The following is a 21928-nucleotide window of genomic DNA, read 5'->3' on the forward strand; positions in this document are numbered from 1 at the left end:
TATTAATATACTGCATTTTATAATGCCATTTGAACTGGAGTAAATAAATTTTGGTTAACTATTGGAATAAGTATTGCAAGTTTTAGACACAGCTTTTATTCAGGAGATCAGAGCTTGGGAAAAACATGTAAATAATTTCAGGGAAATTTCTTGTATTATTATTCATTTATTTGGCTGCGCAAGGTCTTAGTTGTGACCTGCAGGATCTTGATTGTTCATTGCAGTGTGCCGTATCTTTTAGGTGTAGCTTGTGGGATCTAGTTCTCTGGCCAGGGATTGAACCCAGGTCCCCTGCACTGGGAGCAGGAAGTCCCAAGTACTGGACCACCAGGGAAGTCCTGGGGGAAATTCCTTTTAAAGAATTACTCCAAGAAGAATTTGGGCTTTCTTGTATTTACACAACACTGAAAGAGTTTCCAGAAAAGGAAGAAAAAAAAAATCCATGAGAAGGTTGGGGAAGAGGAATCAGGGCTACCATGTCCAGTTATATAAGCTGCTCACTGCACAAGCGTGCCTGGCTGAGAGTGTGTATGAGAGAGAGGCGTGGAGCCAGAATCTAGCTTGCCCTCTACTCATGAAAATGGGAGCACAGTCTCTGCTTTTCATCCACTTGGAGAGAATGCTTTTTTCTATTTTGCTCTAAGGCACTCTTTGGGCCTGTGATGGCTCTAGCTTTATACCTTTGTGATTGATCCCGTTTGTCCTTTTCTTTCAGAGTTGCTCCCCTGGTGGCTCAGATGGTAAAGAATCTGCCTGCAATGTGAGAGACCTGGGTTTGATCCCTGGGTTGGGAAGATCCCCTGGAGGAGGGCATGTCAACCCACTCCAGTATTCTTGCCTGGAAAATGCCATGGACAGAGGAGCCTGGTGGGCTACAGTCCATGGGGTCGCAAAGAGTCAGATATGACTGAGCGACTAAGCACCAGTACAGATGAACAGAACAGGGGAGAAGAAACAGAATGGAGCGCAGGGAAGGAAAACATACTTGAAAGTGATGAGGGAAGTGAAGGAAGACAGGAACAAAGGAAAGCAGGGCAATGAGGGTAACTTTCTTAAATGCTGGTCATTTGTCAGGCACTGTTCCATGTGCTTTAGATGTGCTGACTCACTGGGTCCCAGTTACACTCCTACACGACAAGGAGAACCACTGGAGGTGGAGGCTGCAGGTGAGCACATGAGGTTAACCCATACATGCATCTGCCCAGGACAGAAACTGCTGGCCACACTCCTTAGTCTATGAAAATGCTCAGAATCTGGACTCTCTCTTTTGAGTCTGCGGTGGAAATGGCTTTTAGAGCCAGAAGGAAAATGTTCTTTTTAAAGGAGACAAGTCTGAGCTCTCAGGTGCCTGACTGGCCCACCACCAGGGCTACATAAAGGACTTCTATTTTTGATCAACAGCAGTCCTTTGGCAGGCAGAAGCAAAGGACCCCTGACAGGTTACAAGTCCCAACTTGTAACATGGTCCCAAAGTTCGACCATGAACTTTCCATATGGGTCTTCTCAGACCAGGTTCTGCACACACCAGCTCCTTCTCTATTTTCTTAAGAACCTGTGAGTGCATGCTAGGTCGCTTCAGTCACATCCAACTCTTTGCAACCCTATGGTCTATAGCCCACCAGGCTCCTCTGTCCATGGGATTCTTCAGGCAGGAATACTGGAGTGGGTTGTCATGTCCTTCTCCAGGGGAGCTTCCTGAACCAGGGACTGAACCCCCCATCTCCTGAGGCTCCCGCATTGCAGGCAGATTCTTTACTGCTGAGCCACCTGGAAGAACCTGAAGTTCCATATGATATTTACTGTTAAACAGGGACCTGAAAGCAGCTCCAGTGTCCACTCATCCTGGTGGTCTTTAAAAGAAACCCTTCGAGGGTGTGGAGAGTAGGAACCCTCCTACACTGTTGGTGGAAATATAAATCAGTACAAGCACTATGGAGAGCAGTATGGAGATCCCCTAAAAAACTAAAAACAGAGCTGAACTTAAAATCCAGCAATCCCACTCCTAGGTATACACCCAGAGAAACTGCAGTTAGAAAAGATACACGCACCCCAGTGTTCACTGTAGCACTACTTACAATAGCCAAGACCTAAGGCTTGGCTTAGGTCAAGACCTAAGACCTTAGGAAGCAACCTAAGCGACCGTCAACAGATAGAGAAGATGTGGTATATATACAGTGAAATATTACTCAGCCTTAAAAAAGAACAAAATAATGTCATTTGGGGCAACATGGGTAGATCTAGAGATTATCATACTAAGTGAAATAAGTCAGACAAAGACCAAAACTGCTTATGTGTGGAATCTAAAAAAATAGTACAAATGAAGTTATTTATAAAATAGAAATAGACACACAGACATGGAAAACAAATTTGTGGTTACCAAAGGGGAAAGGGGGAAAAGGAATAAATTAGAAGTTTGGGATTATACACACCATTGTATATAAGACAGGTAACCAACAAAGGCCAACTGTATAGCACAGGGAATTCAATATCTTGTAATAACCTATAAGGGAAAAGAATTTGAAAAATTATATAATAAATAAGAGAGGGGGAGAGAGCAAGTGAGAGAGCGCTGAATCACTGTGATGTACACCTGAAACCAACACAGCATTGTAAGTCACCTATATTTCAATTAAAAAATTTGTAAATAGATACAAGAAAATTTTCTAGTGCCCCCTCCAAAAAAAAACCCCTCTGAAAAGAGGGTGAAAATAAACCTTGCTACTAGGTGGTCAGTAATCTTGCCTATTCTGGATTTGGGGCTGTAAAGGTGATGGGGGGATGAGAATTAAGCAGAGACAAGAGCATATACATATACAGATTTGATGTTAAAACAACCACACATGTGACATGATGATGAATGCCTGCATCTAGCTATTCTGTAAGGAAGGTGTTTCAACTGACAGCCCGAGACAGCAAAACCACTCCTGAACATCTGTTTCCCCCATTTTGCCAAAGAGCATTCTTTTTTAATCCTTTTTTTTTTTTTTTTTTATAATTTGACCTGTTCCATTTTTCTGGCAGAGGGCCCTGGCAAGGCAACCACTGGCTTTTCTGTCTGTATTCCAACTCCAGATGGGAACAGGAAAGAGACAGCAAGAGGGGAAAGGGAGAGGAAAAGACAGAGGGGAACTGAGGCAGACACAGGGGAGAGGGTATACAGAGATCCAGATGCAGGGAGAAAGGAGAAAAGGGGAGGGACACCCAGGAGAGAGAGCCCACAAGTCCCAGCAGGCCACTTTAATGTGCCCACCCAGGGGCACGACTGATTTGAAAGAAACCCAGACCGACAGGACATAGTCCAGAAAGATCATCCAGTACAAATGTGACCCAGAAACCTGTAAGCACAGCATTCTCGAACAGATCAAGCTGGTTATTTAACACTCTTTAGAGTCGGGAAGTCTTTAACAATTGATGAAATATCATCGTTTCTAAGTGGTTTGTGTTTAACATTCAGGAATAATTGGACACAGTCCTATATTTTTCTAGTAAAATATCTCTTTGGCAAGGAAAATGCCCTTTCCATTTGCGTGTGTGTGTGTGTGTGTGTGTGTGTGTGTGTGTGTGTGTGTGTGTGTGAATTTTATCCCACTATTCTATACCTCTGCTCTTTTAGCCTAGACAGACAACCATTTGGGCTTCCCAGGTGGCGCTAGTGGTAAAGAACTTGTCTGCCAAGAGACTCTTGGTTCGAGCCTTGGGTCAGGAAGATCCCCTGGAGGAGGGCATGGCAACCCACTTCGCTATTCTTGCCTGGAGAATCCCATGGACAGAGGAGCCTGGCAGGTTACAGTCCACGGGGTCACAAAGAGTCAGACGCAAACGAAGTGACTCAGCACAGCACAGATAACCATTTACCCCCCAGAAGTGAGTCTCATTTTCTCCTGCCTGCTCCATTCTCTCTCCCAAGGAAAACGGCCTGAAATAAAACCTCCCCTTCTGGGCAGTGAGCAGTATCACTTCTCCGACAAACACCAGGGGAACTGGGGTGAGTTTTACACCCAGGGCGGAGTCCACCTGCCCTCAGTTACACTTTCCGACGTTCCCCCGCAGGCTGCCCCTGCCCTGCCCCGAGCTGCACGGCCGCCAAGGTCTGGTTTCCTTAGAAATGGCGGCGGCACATCCGGGAACCGGAGGAGCTTTCCTGTCCCAGGGGCTCCGCGCTGCTGAAACACGGAGTAGGAAGTGCGGGAACTGAATGATGGAAGCTAGGAAGAGTTTTTCTGATTGCCGTTTCAGATCCCATTATGGAAAATTCCTTTGGAATATATTAATCATTATTTGGTGGTCTAAAGGAAAAAATACACACACACACACACACACACACACACACACACACACACGGCTTTGCGCACCTACTATTCATTCATTTATTCAACAAGAACGTATCCTACAGGCATCAACTGTGCAATCAGGCCCTGCGCTAGTTACTTTTACATCATTTATAGCAACCAAATCCTCCTGCATGCATGCTCCTTTGTGTCTGACTCTTCACGATGCTGTGAACTCTATACCGCCAAGTCCCTCTGGCCATGGAGCTTTCCAGGCAAGACTATTGAGTGGGTTGCCATTTCCTTCTCCAATCCCCCTGGGAGGAGGGCAACTTCTGTATTCTCTTCTCCAAGAAACAGAGACTTGCTTCTGGAGCCAGAGATTCTATTTCGAGTGGAAGTTTTGCCTCTAGCTGTGTGACGTTGGGCAGATAACTTAATCCCTCTGAGCCTCTGTTTCCTCCTCCATGAGGTGAAGATAATTCCTTCTGCCTCAGTGAGTTCTTCTGCATTTGAAACGAGCTGATAAACTCAAGGAGATCAATCATGCAAGAGGCTGAGTGCCCAGATTTAGGAAACTGTAACAATGGTGAGCTACTCTGTGATTGTTTTGCTGGAGCCAGGAGGCCAGACCGTGCCTTGCGGTAGGGTGAGGTTTCCTGTGAAGAGAATTGAATTTTCCACAGTCAATCATCCTGAGAAAAGTTAAACTGGAGTGAAAACTCCCTCCCTCTCAGAAGCCGCAGCCGGGGGAGGAGGAAGGCAGGACAGATGGGCTTCGAAGGGTGCAGAGATGTGAGGCGGAATCAAGGGGTGGAGTGAAGGGCCCTGGCCATTTAAAGACCCACTCAGAGCCGGGCATGTGGCCCCTAGGTGAGTGGGGACTTGTGTAGTGACTAGAAAGCCCTGGGCCAACTCTGCAGCATTTGGAGAGCGGTGCCCTCAGCCCTTTGGCCAGCCCAAGGCAGGCCACCGGGAAGCAGTTAGGCTCCGGGCAGGCGAACACCAAGCCCTGGGTTTTGTCATGAGTAGAGGCGGCAGCAGCGATGGCTGTGTCGTGGAGTCACTGGTTTCTGGAGAAAGAGGTTGTGAGCAGTTACCAAGGTGTCTACTGGCCTCCATAAGGTGTATCTGGATTCCACCTCCCTTGGCAAAAGACTAGAGCAATCAGAACTGACTGTGTGGATGTGAACAAGCACCTCTGAGAATTATTGGGCCTAAAATTAGAGGGTAGCTTTAGAAAAAGACTTGATTTGTTAGTAATGTGTGCTTAGCTGCTCAGTCGTGTCCAACTCTTTGCAACCCTTTGGCCTATAGCCTGCCAGGCTCTTCTGTCCATGGGATTCTCCAGGCAAGAATACTGGAGTGGGTAGCCATTCCCTTCTCCAGGGGATCTTCCTGACCCAGGGATTGAACCCAGGTCTCCTGCACTACAGGCAGATTCTTTACCCACTGAGCCATCAGGGAAGCCCAATTTGTTAGTAACATGCACAGGAAAATCCTTGGAATTGTTATTGGGCTATCAATGTGGGAGGCATGATTTAAACTCCAAGCTGGGAAGCTGGGTAGACTGTTTACACCCCTACAGAGCCCAGCACAGGGTAAGTGAATGATAATAAAAGTCTGGGACCTTTCTCCTTATTTCTCCCCACAGGATGAGAGGGAAGAAACTTTGGTTGCAGGAACAGATCTGCAACCTCTTGCTGCATCATCTTAACACAAGGTGCAGAAGAGGAGATGAGTGGCCATATTATTTAATTTATATGTCAAAGACCAGGTCTTTCAGAAGGTTTGACCATGCCTGTAGGGATCAGGGCATTTGCCCAGGGACATGAAACATAGTAAACATTTAATGATGGGTAGGACATTCAGAAGACTCTTGAGTCCCTTGGACTGCAAAGGAAATCAAACCAACCAATATTAAAGGAAATCAACCCTGAATATTCATCAGAAGGACTGATTCTCAAGCTGAAGCGCTAATACTTTGGCCACCTGATGCAAAGAGGCAACTCATTGGAAAAGACTCTGATGCTGGGAAAGACTGAGGGCAGGAGGAGAAGGGGGCGACAGAGGATGAGATGGTTGGATGGCATCACTGACTCAATGGCCATGAGTTTGAGCAAGCTCTGGGAGATAGCGAAGGACAGGGAAGCCTTGTATGCTGTAGTCCCTGGGTTCACAAATAGGTGGACACGACTGAGTGACTGAACAACGACGACATACAAGTGTTTCTTCTAAAACCCATTTGCTCCTCACCACTATGGTCTGCGGCTGGTACTATTATTATCCCCATCATATCAGAGAGTCCCAACAGGAAATGGGTGGTATGCTCTGAAAAAAGCAGTTGAAGGGCCTGCTGGTGAGAGTGTGATGGGCAGGGAGAAGGGAAAACAGGCAATGGGGGAGCAACTGGGGGTGAGCCAGATGGGGCGTGGCTGCCACCCCTCATTCAGAAGGGGAGGTTCCAGAACCCAGCAGGATCAGATGCTGCAGGAGAGTGAGCAGTGGCCTAGACTGATCCAGCCGTGTTATCCCACGGCCGCACAGGAAGGGACTAAGTACCTTGACATCCCTTGGTTTCCACCCTCCCACATCCTCGTGGTACCTTTCACTGGCCAAAAGGGAAGCCAGGGGTGTCCATTCAGAAAGGTAAGTTTTCCAGGGCACTGAGCAGGGTGGTGACGGATGGTAAGTGGGTCTGGAAGAGCATCAGAAGAGAGCTGACACATGAGTTTATAGATTAGGAAACAGAGATATAGATGACGTAACCTGCCCAAGGTCACAGAGCAAATAAGAGGTGGGATCAAACTGAAGCCCACACAGTATGACTCTGAATCCATGCTCTCAACCACTACGACATGCATCCTAGAACTGATTGAAAAGATTACTGGTTATCCAGCAGCTTTTCCCCCCTGCATCTGACTCAGTCATCCTTCCAGTAATAGACTCCACTTACTCCCACCCAGATTTTCCAGCCTTCTTGGAGCAAGGTATGGCCATCTAACTAGAGTTCAGGTCAAAGGAATGCAAATGAAACAATGTGAGCAGCTTTTAGATTATGCCCTCCACTTTTCCTATCTCTTTCCTATAGACAGGAATGTGGGATGTGATGGTGTGATCTGAAGCAGCCACCTTAGCCCACAGCAGGGAAACTCCATTTGAGGTTATCAAAGGATGACAAAGCCACCATATCAGCGCTGAACTGCTTATGCTCCAAGTGAAAGACAATTTAATGTGTTTCTTGTTTCACTCACTGTTATTTTAGCCTTGGTTGTAGCAGCTGAACCAGTAACTTAAACAATACAAAGACCAGGATGTAGCTCAGTCACTATGGTTAAAGCTGTAAGAGACGTGGCCGGCAGAGATGGTTAGTGATCACCAATGCTAGTGCGCTCCTCTTCTCTCTGGCTGTTACTAGACTACATTTCCCAGCCTCCTTCCATCTGGGTGAGGCTATGGCACTAGCTCCCACCTCTGGAATTGAAGGGAAGGTGAGTGTGTTACCCCCAGGCTGAGACAACCATCGGTGAGTGTACCTTTGTCCCGCTCACCTTATTCAGTTGTCTGCCAAATGTATGTAAAGCATCCAGGGAAGGAATCTGATGCTCTAGAGTAGGATGGATGAAAACAGGAAAGGAGCCTGGGGTTCTCCATGACTACATGGATCAGAGCCCCCCGACAACTCAACACTTGACTACAATACAGGCAACAAACAGCACCTTTATGGTGTTAAGTCACTGCATCTGAGCTTGTTTGTTACAGCAGCAGTTCATCTATCTATCCTGACTATTTTCATACGTCCCAGTTGCTGCACTCTGACAGACTGTAAGGACTATTATCCAGCAGTGCCGTCTCATCCCGTTTTAGGAGGGCAAGGGGGTGGGCTGGCAAACATTCACTGTTTTAAAGAAGTTACATAACTGTTACCAATTATTGTAATAAAGCCCCTACATCCTGCTTGAATAAGGAAGGCAAGAATAGCACAAGAAAACCCTTTCTCATGGTACACTGGCCCTGGGGGCACTGGCCCTGGTCTCTCAAGAATGCTATTCCCATGAACATTCCTTTGGGGACTTAGGAGAGTTCACAGGGTCTGAGCAAAAAAGAGCATCAACTGAACACACTGAGGCATTTCAGAGGGTCAAGAAACCCCAAAGGGCAGAAAATTAGGAAAAGTTAAGGAAACAGTGACCCATCCATGTCCATGTGCTTTTCAGTGGTGAGGGAGTGGACTCTCTTCCATTCTTCCTAATGCCCAAATTTTCTAAAGTAAGCACGTACTACTTTTATACTAAAAAGTGGTTTTAAAATTTCAATTTTTAAGAAACAAAATAAACCGATTAAGCCTAAGGAATGAACAGATGAGAGAGATACAGGTCGAAGGATACAAGTGCCCCAAGGCATTGGTATGACAAACAGACAGTTCCATCTTAAGAATATACAACTATGAAAAGACAAAGCATCTCAGAGGTGACCCTCATTCACTCATTCAATAAGCATTTCCTGTACCAGGTACTGGGCTGGCTGCTAGATCTGCAAAGAAGAATGAAGTGGCCACAACCTCATACAGTAGCTGACAATCCTGGCTACACACCAGAATTACTTGGGATTCAGTTTTTAAAACATACAGTGATAAAATACGGATGCTTAGGTCCACACTCCAGGGATTCTAATATAATTGGTCTGGGTTACGACTTGGTCTTAGGACTTTTAATAGTTCCCCTGATTCTAATGAGCAGGGTGGAGAATCCCTAGGAGCAGGTAACAGATGGACTGAGTGTTGAAGGAAGGGTAGGAGCCAGCCAGGAGAGGAAGAGAGAAGGGGAGGTATTATGTAGCCTGAGCTGCATTTAGACTGTCCTGTTGCTCAATGTAAACAGAAGGTTATGGTGAATGGGAATGATGCAAATGATGGACGTTACCCCATGGGTAACCGAATGTCTATCTTCCAGGTAGTAGGAAGTTGATAAAGGTTATTAGACAGGGGCAGACATGATCACACCTGGGTTCATTCCAACTCTCCATGCATTCTCTCTTACCCTCTCCGATGGCCATCATTTCTACCTACACACGGGGCTATAGAAGGACTATGGAGAGACGATGAGGATTTTGCCTCTAGAAAATGGTACCATCACAAGAGAGATGGCATATTTCTGGACTCTCCATCAGAAGACACCTTCAACACAGCATTCATCTCGAGTTAGACTCCTATTTTCACTGCCTTTTCAAAAATTCCTTTTTGTTTTGTAGAGGGAAACAAAAGTTTATTTTACTCACAGGCCTGAGAAACAGGAAGTGTGACGCACGTCTAGGGGGCACAAGAGATGCCTCAGGGTGGTCAGAGGGCAGAAAGTAGGAGTGTAGGGGAACAAAAACCCCTTTTTGGTTACTTAAATTCATTATGTGATCTTGCTGCAACACTGAGAATAAATGCCCCAAAGCGCTAATCATGGCTTATTTGGAGACTGATAGGAAATTTGGAGTTGAAGCAGTCTACCTATTGCATCACAAGAAAGTAGTGGGACTGTCACTGAAGACCCTGGATGGAACACCATTCCACATGCAGCTCCAAAACAAATCACTAAATAATTCAAATGACCTGATCACCATTTCTGAGCATCTGTTTGAAGAATAAGCAAATTACAGAGGAATTTCTAGAAATAAAAATGGTTTCAGTTAATACGTTGGGACAATTGGTGAGAGCTAGTCCATTCTTCATGCACTGGGAATGTGTCTTTTAACTGAATAATAATAAATTAACAGCCATAAGCACTTCCTGAATATCTGCACATAAAACATGTGGGGCTAAGACTTTACGCACACCATTGACCACAGTCATGCAAGGTCTGCAATTAGGTTGAGAGGCTCAGAGCAGTTTTGTCATCTGCCCAAGGTCACAGGTCAGTGCAGTGATAGAATTCAAACTAAGTCTTCATGGCCTCCCTCCATCTCTTCTCCAGGTCCCTGAGATCCTGGCCAAGGGGTGAATCTGTGCTCTTCTGTGCTTCAGAAAGGATGGCTGCTTGACAAGCTCATCAACTGCTGTAGGGTACTCTTTCCTGCTGTGTGTCTAAGGAAAGCACCGAAAAGTATCACGATTCTTTCCAAGGAAAAAAATGCCAGCTCCCTCTTTGACCTGAATAGCATGGAAACAATGCAGTCTCATCCAATGAGCTGCTCTGTCAGGAAGAGGAAGTCCCTCTGGAGACACCATGTACCCAAGCAGCATGGCACCTGGTGTAAACAATAAACACCCAACAGCCACACGCCTCCTTTGGCTTAAGATTTCAGGAGGCTCGAACTGGGTGATGCCTTAGAGGCTGCTTGGCACAACCCCTGCTTTTCAAAGATGAGAAAACAGACTGGTTAACAGATCTACTAAAGCAGGCAAGGGCTTCCCAGGTGGCTCAGTGGTAAAGAATCTCCCCATCAATGCAGGAGACGCAGAAGACACGGGTTCAATCCCTGGGTGGGGAAGATTGCCTGGAGTAGGGAATGGCACCCCACTCCAGTATTCTTGCCTGGAGAATCGCATGGACAGAGGAGCCTGGCGGGCTGCAGTCCATGGGATTGCAAGAGTCGGACACGACTGAGCACAAGCCTATACTAGGAAAAGCATAGCAGCCAGAAACTTGGTCTCAAACTCTGACTCTGTGTTTTATATTATTTTATATTCTCAATCATCTTGCATCCCAGAGCCCAGGAGGGAACCCCGGGATTCCTGTAACACTCTCACCTCCTCATAAAAAACTGGGCTTTCCCCGCAGAGGAGCTGAAGGGGAAAAAATGCTGCTTTCTGAGTTTCTACTACTAATTTGAAGGGCTCCCCCTACTGATTAGCGCCTCAGCTGGGCGTCCAGTCTGTTAGTCCCAAAGGGAGAGATGAAAACAAATGAGGACCAATCACCTGGGCCTTTCATGTACATAAATCATTCTGCAAATTCAAACCTTTAGGTGTTTATACAGGTGGTTTCTCAGAGCAAGGACTGCTCATTCTGCCATGGCTGACACTTATTTATAATTTAAGAGAACCAAGCAGCTTCTGTCACACCGTGAAGCACCAATGCTGGTGTCATTAACACAATTAAACACAAGTGGAGCAGATCACCAAGAATCTGCCCTCTTCAGAAACTGCTTCATGAAAAGCTACGGTTTAGATGTCATTTCCGTTTCATAAAAAGGCTCACTACAGTGCACCTTCAGAAGCTAGTTTTGTTCATGCATTTAATTCGTGATTCCATTTCCAGAGATGTGATTGCCTCACAACTTGTCAGAAACACATTTTTTGAATAACACAAGGTCCTCTTCCCTGCCTCAGAATGCCTCCCTTGATCCAGACCTATTTTGGGTGCCTGGCTCCTAGAAATGGATGAAAGTCCTTGCTGCGGTGGAATTTAATTCTCTTTAGCCAGCGTGGGTCTTGCCGAGGACACACAGACCAGGAGGAAAGGATGATCAGACACATGGTACCCAAGGCTCGGAGCCTCACTGTGGATAAACATTTTTAAACAGCTGTCATTTCACGGAAGGAAGGCGAGATGTTCAAGCTGGTGATAAAAGAACAGCAGGGACAGACTTGACAGCCCAGATTGTTCTCGGCTTAAGGAAACAGAGACTGAGAAAGAAGAAGAAAAACAAAACCGTCAACCACTAAGCTAGCAAATGAGACTGGGTGGCAGGAATGCTCGGAGGTATCCCGACAACGCAAATGTCCTTCTCTTCACAGGAGGAAGTCTGTCTCTGACAAGTGTGTCCTGGCTCACCCACCACAAATCTACACTTAGAATGACAGGCAGAAGAGGATGAAATGCCCTATTCCCAGACACCTGGAGGAAAAACAGAAGTCAAGGACGATCGCAGCTCCCAGGTCTTGAAATGTAATTACCAGAACGTTTTTGGCCCTGGACTTCATTAAATTCAGGTTAGGGAGTAGCCACACGATGTCCTTCTTGTGGCATTTACCGGCTAGCTGCATCCTTCCAGACAGAATGAGACGGCCTGCTTCCAGGGGCCCGCAGATCAGGAAGTTTGCTGTGGCGCGCTCCTGGGAGCATCACCAAAGACCTGGACACACACACACAGACACACACACAGACACACAGACCCACACACACACGACTCTCCCCGCCCCCGCCCCCTCCAAAGCATACGCTCCAGGAAAAAGCCAGTTCTCACCGCGAAAGGAACGTGCAGCAGGGCAAGAGTCCCCCGGCCAGCCCCTTCTCTCCGCCCCTCGGTCTTGGACCCGGGTGCCCACCAAATTTGCGATTCCCAGGCTGGGTTCCGACAAGAAAAGGCAAAAGGGGTAGACTTACCGAACTCCTCCGGGCTGTAGAGCACGGGAGAGATTTCCACAAACTCGTTGTCTGGAGAAAGAAGAAAAGCAGAAAACAAAAATAGAATCTCAACCATTCAGGGCGAATCGATTAAACATCAGTTACCGCGCAGGTCCCTTAGAAAAGCGCGCGTTTCTCTCTCCCAGGGACGGGAATCCGTGAACCCGGGGCCTCACGGGGTTCCAGATGCCAGATCCACTGGGGGTAAGAAATTGTCAAAGAAACTTGGCGGGGAGCAGTTCGGCCCAGGAACCAAGCGTCTTCTGTGCGCAGGCAGGTGCGCGCCAACTTTCCGTAGGTGCGAGCCCATGGATTCCCCGGCCCGGCGCGCCAGACAGCGACCTCCCCCTCTGTCCTCAGCCCGCGGGGCGCATCGCGGCGAACCCCGGGTCTAGTGTCGACGCCCCGGCCCCCAGGATCCCCAAAGTTTCCTGGCGGGTCCCGGAGGCCCGAGAGCGCGCAACAGCGGCGGCGGCGAGCTCCCTGCGCCCACCCGATGGAGCGCCCGTGCGCATCCCCGCTACCCGTTGCTAGGCGACCGCGGCCTTCACTGTCGGCAGTGGCGCGCGCGCTGCCTCCTGACTCCCGGTGGGAGGGCATCTTCCCCACCCCCACCCTCTCTGACCATTTATGACAAACGAGCGCGTCACCAGTTGTAAAATGATTTCTGCATTTTTGTATTATGTCTGTCCTGTTCCAGTGCTTGGGAAATCGTGTTTTTTTTTTTTTTTTTTTCCCTGTGCTTCTCCTGGAGAGATGCAGGAGTTTCAGAGCTTGAATATTCCCTGCAGCAAGCAATGGTTTCCAACGCCCCCAATCCTCTCCTTTGAACCTGAATTCTGACTCCATTCCAAGCAATATTTCTTCCTTTTAAGAGACTAGCAGGGAAGGTAATATGTCTTCAGTGCACAGGTAGGGAAACTGAGGCTCAGAAGTTAAGTAATTTATGGATGACTGCGCATCGTTGTGATAATGTGTGTGTGTGTGTGTGTGTGTGTGTGTGTGTGTGTGTGTGCGCGCGCACGTGTCAGGAGAGCAGAGCCATATTCCTTCTAATATAAAAAGAGCTGAGCTCTTTTTCTACGTACGGAATGTAGAAACAAAAGTTTGGGTCTGAAAGTTTGAGTTGTAGGTCCTAAAGAAATTCATGTCAAATTGCAGGGATCTCCCTCCCTAGGTCAGTGACCCGAATAACTTGTACAGATGCATTATGTGTGTTCTACCAGGATTGACTGACACCTCACTCAGGAGGGCCCTGGGCTATGGGAATGTGCTCTAAAGATGCTAGGAGGAGGCAGAGGAACGAAGGCGCAGACACAGAAAACGGCTGCCTCTTCTCCATCCCCGTCCTTGGACACTGATAGTTGGAGAGTTAACAGTCTGGGCAATGTCGCGGGGACCTTCTGTAGTCTCAGACTGATCAGATCGCCAGCTGCAGCAGCCCAAGGGCCTACGGACCTGTGCTAAGGTGCTCTCATTCTGTAAACCTCAGTCATCTCTGGGTGTTCTACTGACAGTCTACAATTGACTGTGGAGGGCAGAGAGAAGCCACCCTCTGAGGGCCCACGGAGGCATGGCTGGGGGCCAGGGTGAGACTGTCCTCCTTCCCCACCAGGGTAGCCGTTCTTCTTCGTCTCCCTTTTTTGTTGGCTGCCCTGAGAGTGGCTTGAGGGATATCTCCGTTCCCTGACCACAGCCTGAACCAGGATCACAGCAGTGAAAGCCCAGAATCCTAACCACTAGGCCAGGGAACTCCCCAAAGCAACCGTTCTTGAACTGCCTAACTTATCTCTCTGTCCTCTTCTCTGTTTTCCCTACTCCTGACAATATGAGCTCTGAAATCCAAGAAGTGAATGTGCTTGGATGAATGTTTGCACAGATCAAGACATCCCCTCCCATCTCCTGAAAACCTCCATTTGCCCTCAGGAATTCATGGGCTTCCCTGATAGCTCTGTTGATAAAGAATCTGCCTGCGATGCAGGAAACCCCTGTTCGATTCCTGGGTCAGGAAGATCCACTGGAGAAGGGATAGGCTACCCACTCCAGTACTCTGACCTGGAGAATTCCATGGACTGGATCCCAAAGAGCTGGACATGACTGAGCGCCTTTCACTTTCCTTTTCATTCATGGTTCATCAAAGTTTCTTTCAACTCCTCACTCTGAAGGAAACCCAGCTCTCCTTGAAAATAACAGAGCACATTGTCCACGCCTCTTACTGTAGCCGTCTACAGGCCTCTGTGTTATTCTACCTCATTTCTTGAAGGTGTTGGCATCTGGATCACTGTCACTTTCCCCAATACCATTCCCATGATAATTTTTATTTCCAAATCTACCAGTGGATTCTTCTCATACTCTGGTCTCTCAACTCTTCAATGTCCTTTCCCTTCCTACACCTCTAGCTATCCCAGCTTCCTGCCCTCCTAGTGACACCATCTGCAATCTCAACAGCAAGCATTCCACTCTCCTATCACCATCACCCAGCCTTCCAAGTCTTCCAGCTTATTCTTCCTGTTATCCTCACCCAGTGTCTCCTTGACCCCAACAGCTCCTGTAATTTACTGATCCTGTGAACTTTTCTGTGTCCCTTACTCTCCCTCTTGACATTCCTTCCTCTTTTAACCACCCTAGTTTCTAGGTTTACTATTATCATTTCTCTTATATATGCCCTAAAATCCACCTCTCTCTCTGTCTACTAAGTCTTTGGGAAAACCGTACCCCTGATAAAATCTATTTCTTCATCTTGTCTCTGCCAGCACCCAGTGAAACATGATTAGAGAAGCATACCATCTTGCTGACTGGTCTTATTTTCAATATGTGACCACTAATCTCAAGTGGGAAGGAAATGGCAAGCCACTCCAGTATTGTTGCCTGGGAAATCCCATGGACAGTGGAGTCTGATGGGCTACAGTCCCTGGGTGGCAGAGAGTCGGACACCACTGAGCACAACCTTGAGTGGACATCAGTGCAGCCCAGCAATCGCTCTCCGTTCACCTGGTTTGCTTACTATCCTGCTCTCTTGTCACTATGGATGAACCATCCATTGTCCAGCTAAGGCCAGCTCCTCCATTGTGTGTCAGATCCTCCGTGCCCTCTGACATGGGTTTCCCCCGCCTTTCTTCTCTAAGTTGGTGTTTTCCTCTCTTCTGGATCATTCCCATCCATAGACAAATATGCCACTGTTTCTATCTTTAAAAAATCTTTTCCAACTCTACCTCTCTTCCAATTACCGACCTCAAGTCTCAGTGGCAATTTACAACAAAATTCATCAAAGAATTGTTTACACTCATTATTTCTACCATCTTCCTTTAATCTTAAAGGCAAACAGGCTTCTAGTTCATCACCCTTCCAGAGAAGCTCTTGTCAAGGTCAAGACTGACCTTGGCATTGCCAAATTCCAACGGTCAGTCCTTGATCTGAGTAGAAGCCTTTGACTCCCTGATGTCATGAGGAGGTGAGCTCAGGTGGCCTGTTTGCAGGACTAGTCACCTCCGATTCCCCATTGGATCAGGAGGCAACTAGCCTTTGCATTCCAAGAGAGACAGTCTACAGAGGTCTTTGGTATGAGAGCCAAGGTCTAGTTAGGGGTCAACCTGACCTTGACTCTAATACCAGTTCTACTATTAACCAGTAGTTTAATTTCTGCTAACCTTAGTTTTCTATAAAAATGGAGATAATTATTGTACCTAACTCATAAGGTTGTAGCAAGAATGCGATAAACTACAGCATTTAGAGCCTGTAGAATAGAGACTGTCACATTGTGAAAGTCAAGTTCATGTTAGTTATTATTAGATAGTATGCTCTTTCACAGCTTCAGAAAATGGAGATCTTTTCTCTTCTTCAATGACTTCGAGTTACTGAAAGGAATCACTAACCACAGATTATGCTTCCAATTAAAGGCAGTGTACATGGTCCCATCTCTTAGTTTGCTTTCTAAGAGTTTCCTTGAAAGTTGGTTATGTGGAATTAGGCTCAGGCATTCCCCATAGGAAGAGCATTACAAATATTCTACCAGGTGATTAGGTTCCAGAGCCTGCCAGATTGTTCGAACTCACAATGGACTCCCTTTCAATTTGTTTGCTATAAATGGATGACTCATAAACTAAGAAATTTTCTTACAGCCCTTCAGTTATTTAAATTTCCTAATCAGCTGAAAGTTAATGAAAAAATATTTTTCTTGTTTTAATATTTGTTGTTGACAATTTTTCTGAAATATATGATTCCAATTTTCTATCTTAGGAAGCAAAGCAGAGCAAACAATAACATTTCCTGTTAGTCAAACAGTATTTATGGGGAAGTACCATGCTTCTCTGGTGGTTCAAATGGTAAAGAATCTGCCTGCAATGTGGATTCCATCCCTGGGTCAGGAAGATCCCCCGGAGAAGGGAATGGCAGCCCACTCCAGTGTTCTTGCCCAGAGAATTCCATGGACAGAGGAGCCTGGGAGTCTACCATCCATGGGGTTGCAAAGAGTCAGAAACAACTGAGCAACTAAGCATACACACCATGCTTCCAGGATGGGAAGCAATGCATCTGCGAGGCAATTCAGATACAACAGTGGTCAGAATAGGTTCCTGTCCTCATGTTGCTCACCTTCCAGTAGGTTCAGAAGACCTTCCTAACCTTAGGCAACATCTCAAATACCTACCCATAATTGATTGTTATAGGCCTCTTATAAAGAAATGGTTCTGCAAATAAGTTAATCAGTACCATTTTTCTAGATTCATATATATGTATTAATATACAATATTTGTGTTTCTCTTTCTGACTTACCTTACTCCACATGACAGGTACCATTTGCAGGACAGGAGCAGAGATGCAGATGTAGAGAACGAACAGGTGGGCATAGCGGGGGCAGGGAAGGGTGGGGCAGACTGGGAGCGTAGCGTTGACGCATGCCCCCCAGGTGTAAGTAGACAGCTAGTGGGAAGCCACTGTGTAACACAGGGAGCTCAGTTCTGGGCTCTGTGATGACCTAGAGGGTGGGATGGAGGGAAGAGGCTCAAGAGGGAGGGATGTGTGTGTACATATGGCTAAGTCAGTTTGTTGTATGGCAGAAGCTAACACAACATTGTAAAGCAATTACAGGAAGTGAAGGTGAAAGTCGCTCAGTCGTGTCCGACTCTTTGTGACACCAAGGACTATACAGTCCATGGAAGTGTCCAGGCCAGAAGGCCGGAGTCAGTAGCCGTTCCCTTCTCCAGGGAATCTTCCCCGTACAGGGCTCAAACCCAGGTCTCCCACATTGTAGGTGGATTCTTTACCAGCTGAGCCACAAGGGAAGCCCAAAGCAATTATACTCCAATATAAAAAGAAATTGTTCTGCTGGGAAGTTATAAAAGAGAGTACACAATATTATAGGTTGGAGTCTCAGTTCTATCAAATTATTAGGGGAGAAATCACAGGGTTGTTACTAGCTCTCCCAGAGCTTCAGTTTCCTGGCAATAATACTTAATACAGTACTGCCGGGAGAAGCTGAGCCGGTTAAGTGTGAAATAGACCAAGCACAGTGCTGGACACTGTGGTTGCTGAGGAAGGAAGCTTCCTTTCTCTCCCCCACAGAAGGCTTGGGCATGCTGGAGGCCCCTTTTTTTTTTGACTCTCCTAGTGGGGCTTCCCTTGTAGTTCAGTCGGTAAAGAATCCACCTGCAATGTAGGAGACCCGGGTTCAATACCTGGGTCGGGATGATCCCCTGGAGAAGAATGTGGCAACCCTCTCCAGTATTCTCACCTGGGAAACCCCATGGACAGAGGAGCCTGGCGGGCTACAGTCCATGGGGTCTCAAGAGTCAGACACGACTTAGCCACTCAACCACCACAGAAGGAGAGTGGGCTTCCTGCTGCTATGGCCTCTAAAGACAGGGAAGTAATCTCTGATTTTATTTCTCGGGCAGCAATTATTAGAAAGTGGGGCATGTGGAGAGAAAGCAGCAAGAAGGAAGTATTTCTGAGGCTCAGGGTGAGTTATTTCTGGGACTCAGGTTTTTCATTGAAACAGAGTACAGCAGGGGCTGACGGCTAATACCCACTCTTACTATCACCCCCTGCATCGTGAGTTGAACAGACTTATGGGAGCTAACCTGGGAACCCAACCCCTAGCTTTAATATTTCTTCATACATATAAAGTTAATAATATATAATTCATTAATATTAATAATTTTATATAACATATCAAACTTTAAATATTTTAAACTAATTTTATTACATAAGCAAATAATATATATTCAAGGGGAAAGAAAAGGACATTTTGTACCCATGGGTATAAACTGCGAAAATGGAAGTCCGCTTTGCTATCCTTTCTCGATTTCCATCTGCAAACTGAAATACCATCCACAGCTTCTTGTGTGCTCATCAAGATTGCTTTTTAGGCATATTCAAACATGTTTATGAATTATTGAAGCAAGTTAGATATCCTATGATGGCTCCTAAATGAAAGACAGTGCATTTCTACATGATATCTTGGTCCAACCCCAATCATAAACTGAGGTATGACTATTTTCTGGGCAAGAAAGTGTATAAGTGTATAAACAAATCTTCGGGAAAAAGTCTTATCAACTGTTATGTATAGAACAGTGATATCTTGAGCAGTATGCAGGCATTACAAGGGTTCTACTTCAGTTATCCTGGAAACTCACTAAGCAGAGCTCTCATCCCTCCACCCAGGAGCTGTGCTCATGTAGCAACATGGAACATAATGCTAAAATCAAAGGAATTCTTTGATCCATTTTTCTAGAGCTAAAAGCACTGGAAAATGCTTTTGGGGGTGTTTCTAGCAAAGCAGCCATCACTGATATCCTGCATGGTGGGCATGACGGCAGCTGTGTACAAGCCCCGTGCCCCCAGGAGGCTGGGGATGCCAGCAGCACCTGGCTGGCCTTTCCTGCGGTGGGGCCAGGGCCTGCCTTGCTGCAGCGCTGCTTGGAGCAGAGGCCACAGGGAGGGCCAGCCTAGGTGGGCTGCTTTGATACCACAGGCCCCTTGGTCAATGGAGAAAAGGAGGAGATGGGCCTCCTACAGGAGGTGACTTCTTCCCCCAAGAGATGGATGAGAGGTCTAAATGCCACCCTAGCGGGGACTTCCCTGATGATTCAGTGGTTAAGATGCCACGCTTCCAATACAGGGGATGCAGGTTTGATCCCTGGTCGGGGAACTAAGATCCCATATACCCTATGATGCCACCAAAAACTTAAAAACAAAAAGTTAAAAAGAAAAAAGAAAAAGCCACATAGGGAAAAGGTTATTTTTCGGCCAAGGTGTGCTATCAATTCCCTTTGCAAGAAAAAGCTGCATGGATGCTGTAGCCACAGGCTAGGATCTGTGCACAGCCTTCCCGATCCTGACCCCTGGGAGGTCACCGATTTCAAGCATGAAAGACAAGGAGGAGAGAGCTAAACCTTCCCTCTGCCTCCCTCTCCTCCCTGGCGTTGCCCTTGGCTCACCTTCTCTGCAGGTAGCCTTCTGTCTCCTGGAGGCTCTCTGCTAGTTAAATGCAGAAAGGAGTGGAGATGCGAAGCTTGCCCCTGTTCCCCTCTCCACCCTGGGGAGCGAGGGAGAAACTGATTTAGGAGAGAAGAGAGAGGCCGTGGCTGCCTGGTCTGGTCTGACTCTGCTGTTATCCTGTCTCTGCATGCATCCTCATGGGACAAGCGGACAGAGGACAGCAGGGACATATATGCACCCACCCATAGGGTTTCATCAAAGAGAATTTTCATTTAATTGGTCTCAGCATTAGCTCCAGGGCTGAAATGGCCCAAAGGACATCTCTCTTCCCTTAGGGTTTAATATTCTTTTCTTTAAGCACAACCCCAATGTTTTTTTTTTTTTTTTTTAATAATCCTTGATGAAAGGCAGAAAGAAATCATAGTTGCTTCGTTCCCTTTAAATGAAAATCAAGCCTCAGAGAATGCTTTAAGTGTTTGATACTGTCCAGAAGAAAGAAATGGCCCTAATGGAAGAATTGTGGTTGTCTGCGTGCTAAGTCACTTCAGTCATGTCCTGCTCTGCGACCCTATGGACTGTAGTCTGCCAGGCTCCTCTATCCATGGGGTTCTCCAGGCAAGAATGCTGGAGTAGGTTGCCATGCCCTCCTCCAGGGACTCTTCCCCATCCAGGGTTCAAACCCATGTTTCACATCTCCTGCATTGGTAGGCAGGTTTTTGATTTTTTTTTTTAAACCACTAGTGCCACCTATATGTCACTATATGTCACCTGAAAAGAAAAAAAAAATCATTATTCTTACAGAAACAATGCAAGCCAAGAGATGATATGGTACTAAGTCTGACAGGAAGACAAGATTCATTTTGGTAAAAATGCTAAGTATGTTCTCTGAACAATTCAAATACCAATGCAGTAGATGCTACTAACAACAGCGAAGTGTTTTATGAAGTGTATGAACTTGGATCCATCCAGCCCACCTCCCACCCCCAAGTAACACCCCCTGTTATCAACTATGGAATAGAGGTGAAGATTTAAAAGACTCTTCACTCAGCATCATATCAAAGGAAATGAACTCTGGCTGAGCCAAGAAGCGACTAGAAGGTATATGTGGCCATGACTCAGAATAAACCTTTCCAAAAATACACACAGAAAAAGGTCCCTGCAGAGGAAAATCATACACTTCCAGCTTGCATTCAGTTGGATCTATTGAGTGAAGTCAGACAAAATACTTTGTGTTAAGATGAAAGGTAAAAACATTTGGTGTCATTGAAATCTATAACTAAACCATTATAAGTGATGTGAGTTTCTGCTGACATGCAGAGACCATCCTCATCTCCCAGTTTGGACTGAGGCCTGCGAGGGAATCACTTCTTTCAGATGCTGCAAATAGAGTCTACCTGGTGCACAAGAGCCTCTCTTTTTTTCCCACATTAAAATGGTTTTTCCAAGAAACTGTGGCCTTAGCAGTGTAGGTGCTGAAAGGAGAAGCAGAAGCTTGAGTTCTCGCCTTAGTTTTGCCACTAAATCTTTGACAAGTCTCCAGACCCGCCTAGCCTATGATCTCCTCTGTAAAAAGAACTGATGTTTATGACACTTGTTAAAACAAATGCCAATAGGAGACCAGGGATGACAGATTATGTTGTATCAATCTTTTTACCACCCTGTATGCAAGAGAAACAGACACAAAGCTCAACTATACCCAACATATACTCAATTTTAATTTTATAAAATAAAATAATTTTTTTTTTAAAAAAGAAATAGGACTTCCTTGGTGGCCCAGCAGTTAGGAATCCAGTTGCCAATGCAGGAGACACGAGTTCGATCCCTGATCCAGGAAGATTCCACATGCTGTAGGACAACTAAGACCACGTGCCCACGCTGCCACCGTGA

General features: G+C 46.4%; 1 protein-coding gene across 2 annotated transcripts in view; it reads right to left on the reverse strand.

Moving 5' to 3' along the window:
• The window catches only part of AMOTL1 (angiomotin like 1), a 149761-nt gene extending 137051 nt beyond the window's left edge, over positions 1-12710 (reverse strand). For both annotated transcript variants that reach the window (XM_061143935.1, XM_061143902.1), the window contains exon 1: positions 12584-12710. In XM_061143935.1, the coding sequence (XP_060999918.1) occupies positions 12584-12680 (97 nt within the window). In that variant the 5' untranslated portion in view covers positions 12681-12710. The remainder of the gene's footprint in view (positions 1-12583) is intronic.
• Between the last annotated feature and the right edge of the window lie 9218 nt (positions 12711-21928).

This window comes from Dama dama, chromosome 1 (assembly GCF_033118175.1).
Source record: "Dama dama isolate Ldn47 chromosome 1, ASM3311817v1, whole genome shotgun sequence".
NCBI lineage: Eukaryota > Metazoa > Chordata > Mammalia > Artiodactyla > Cervidae > Dama > Dama dama.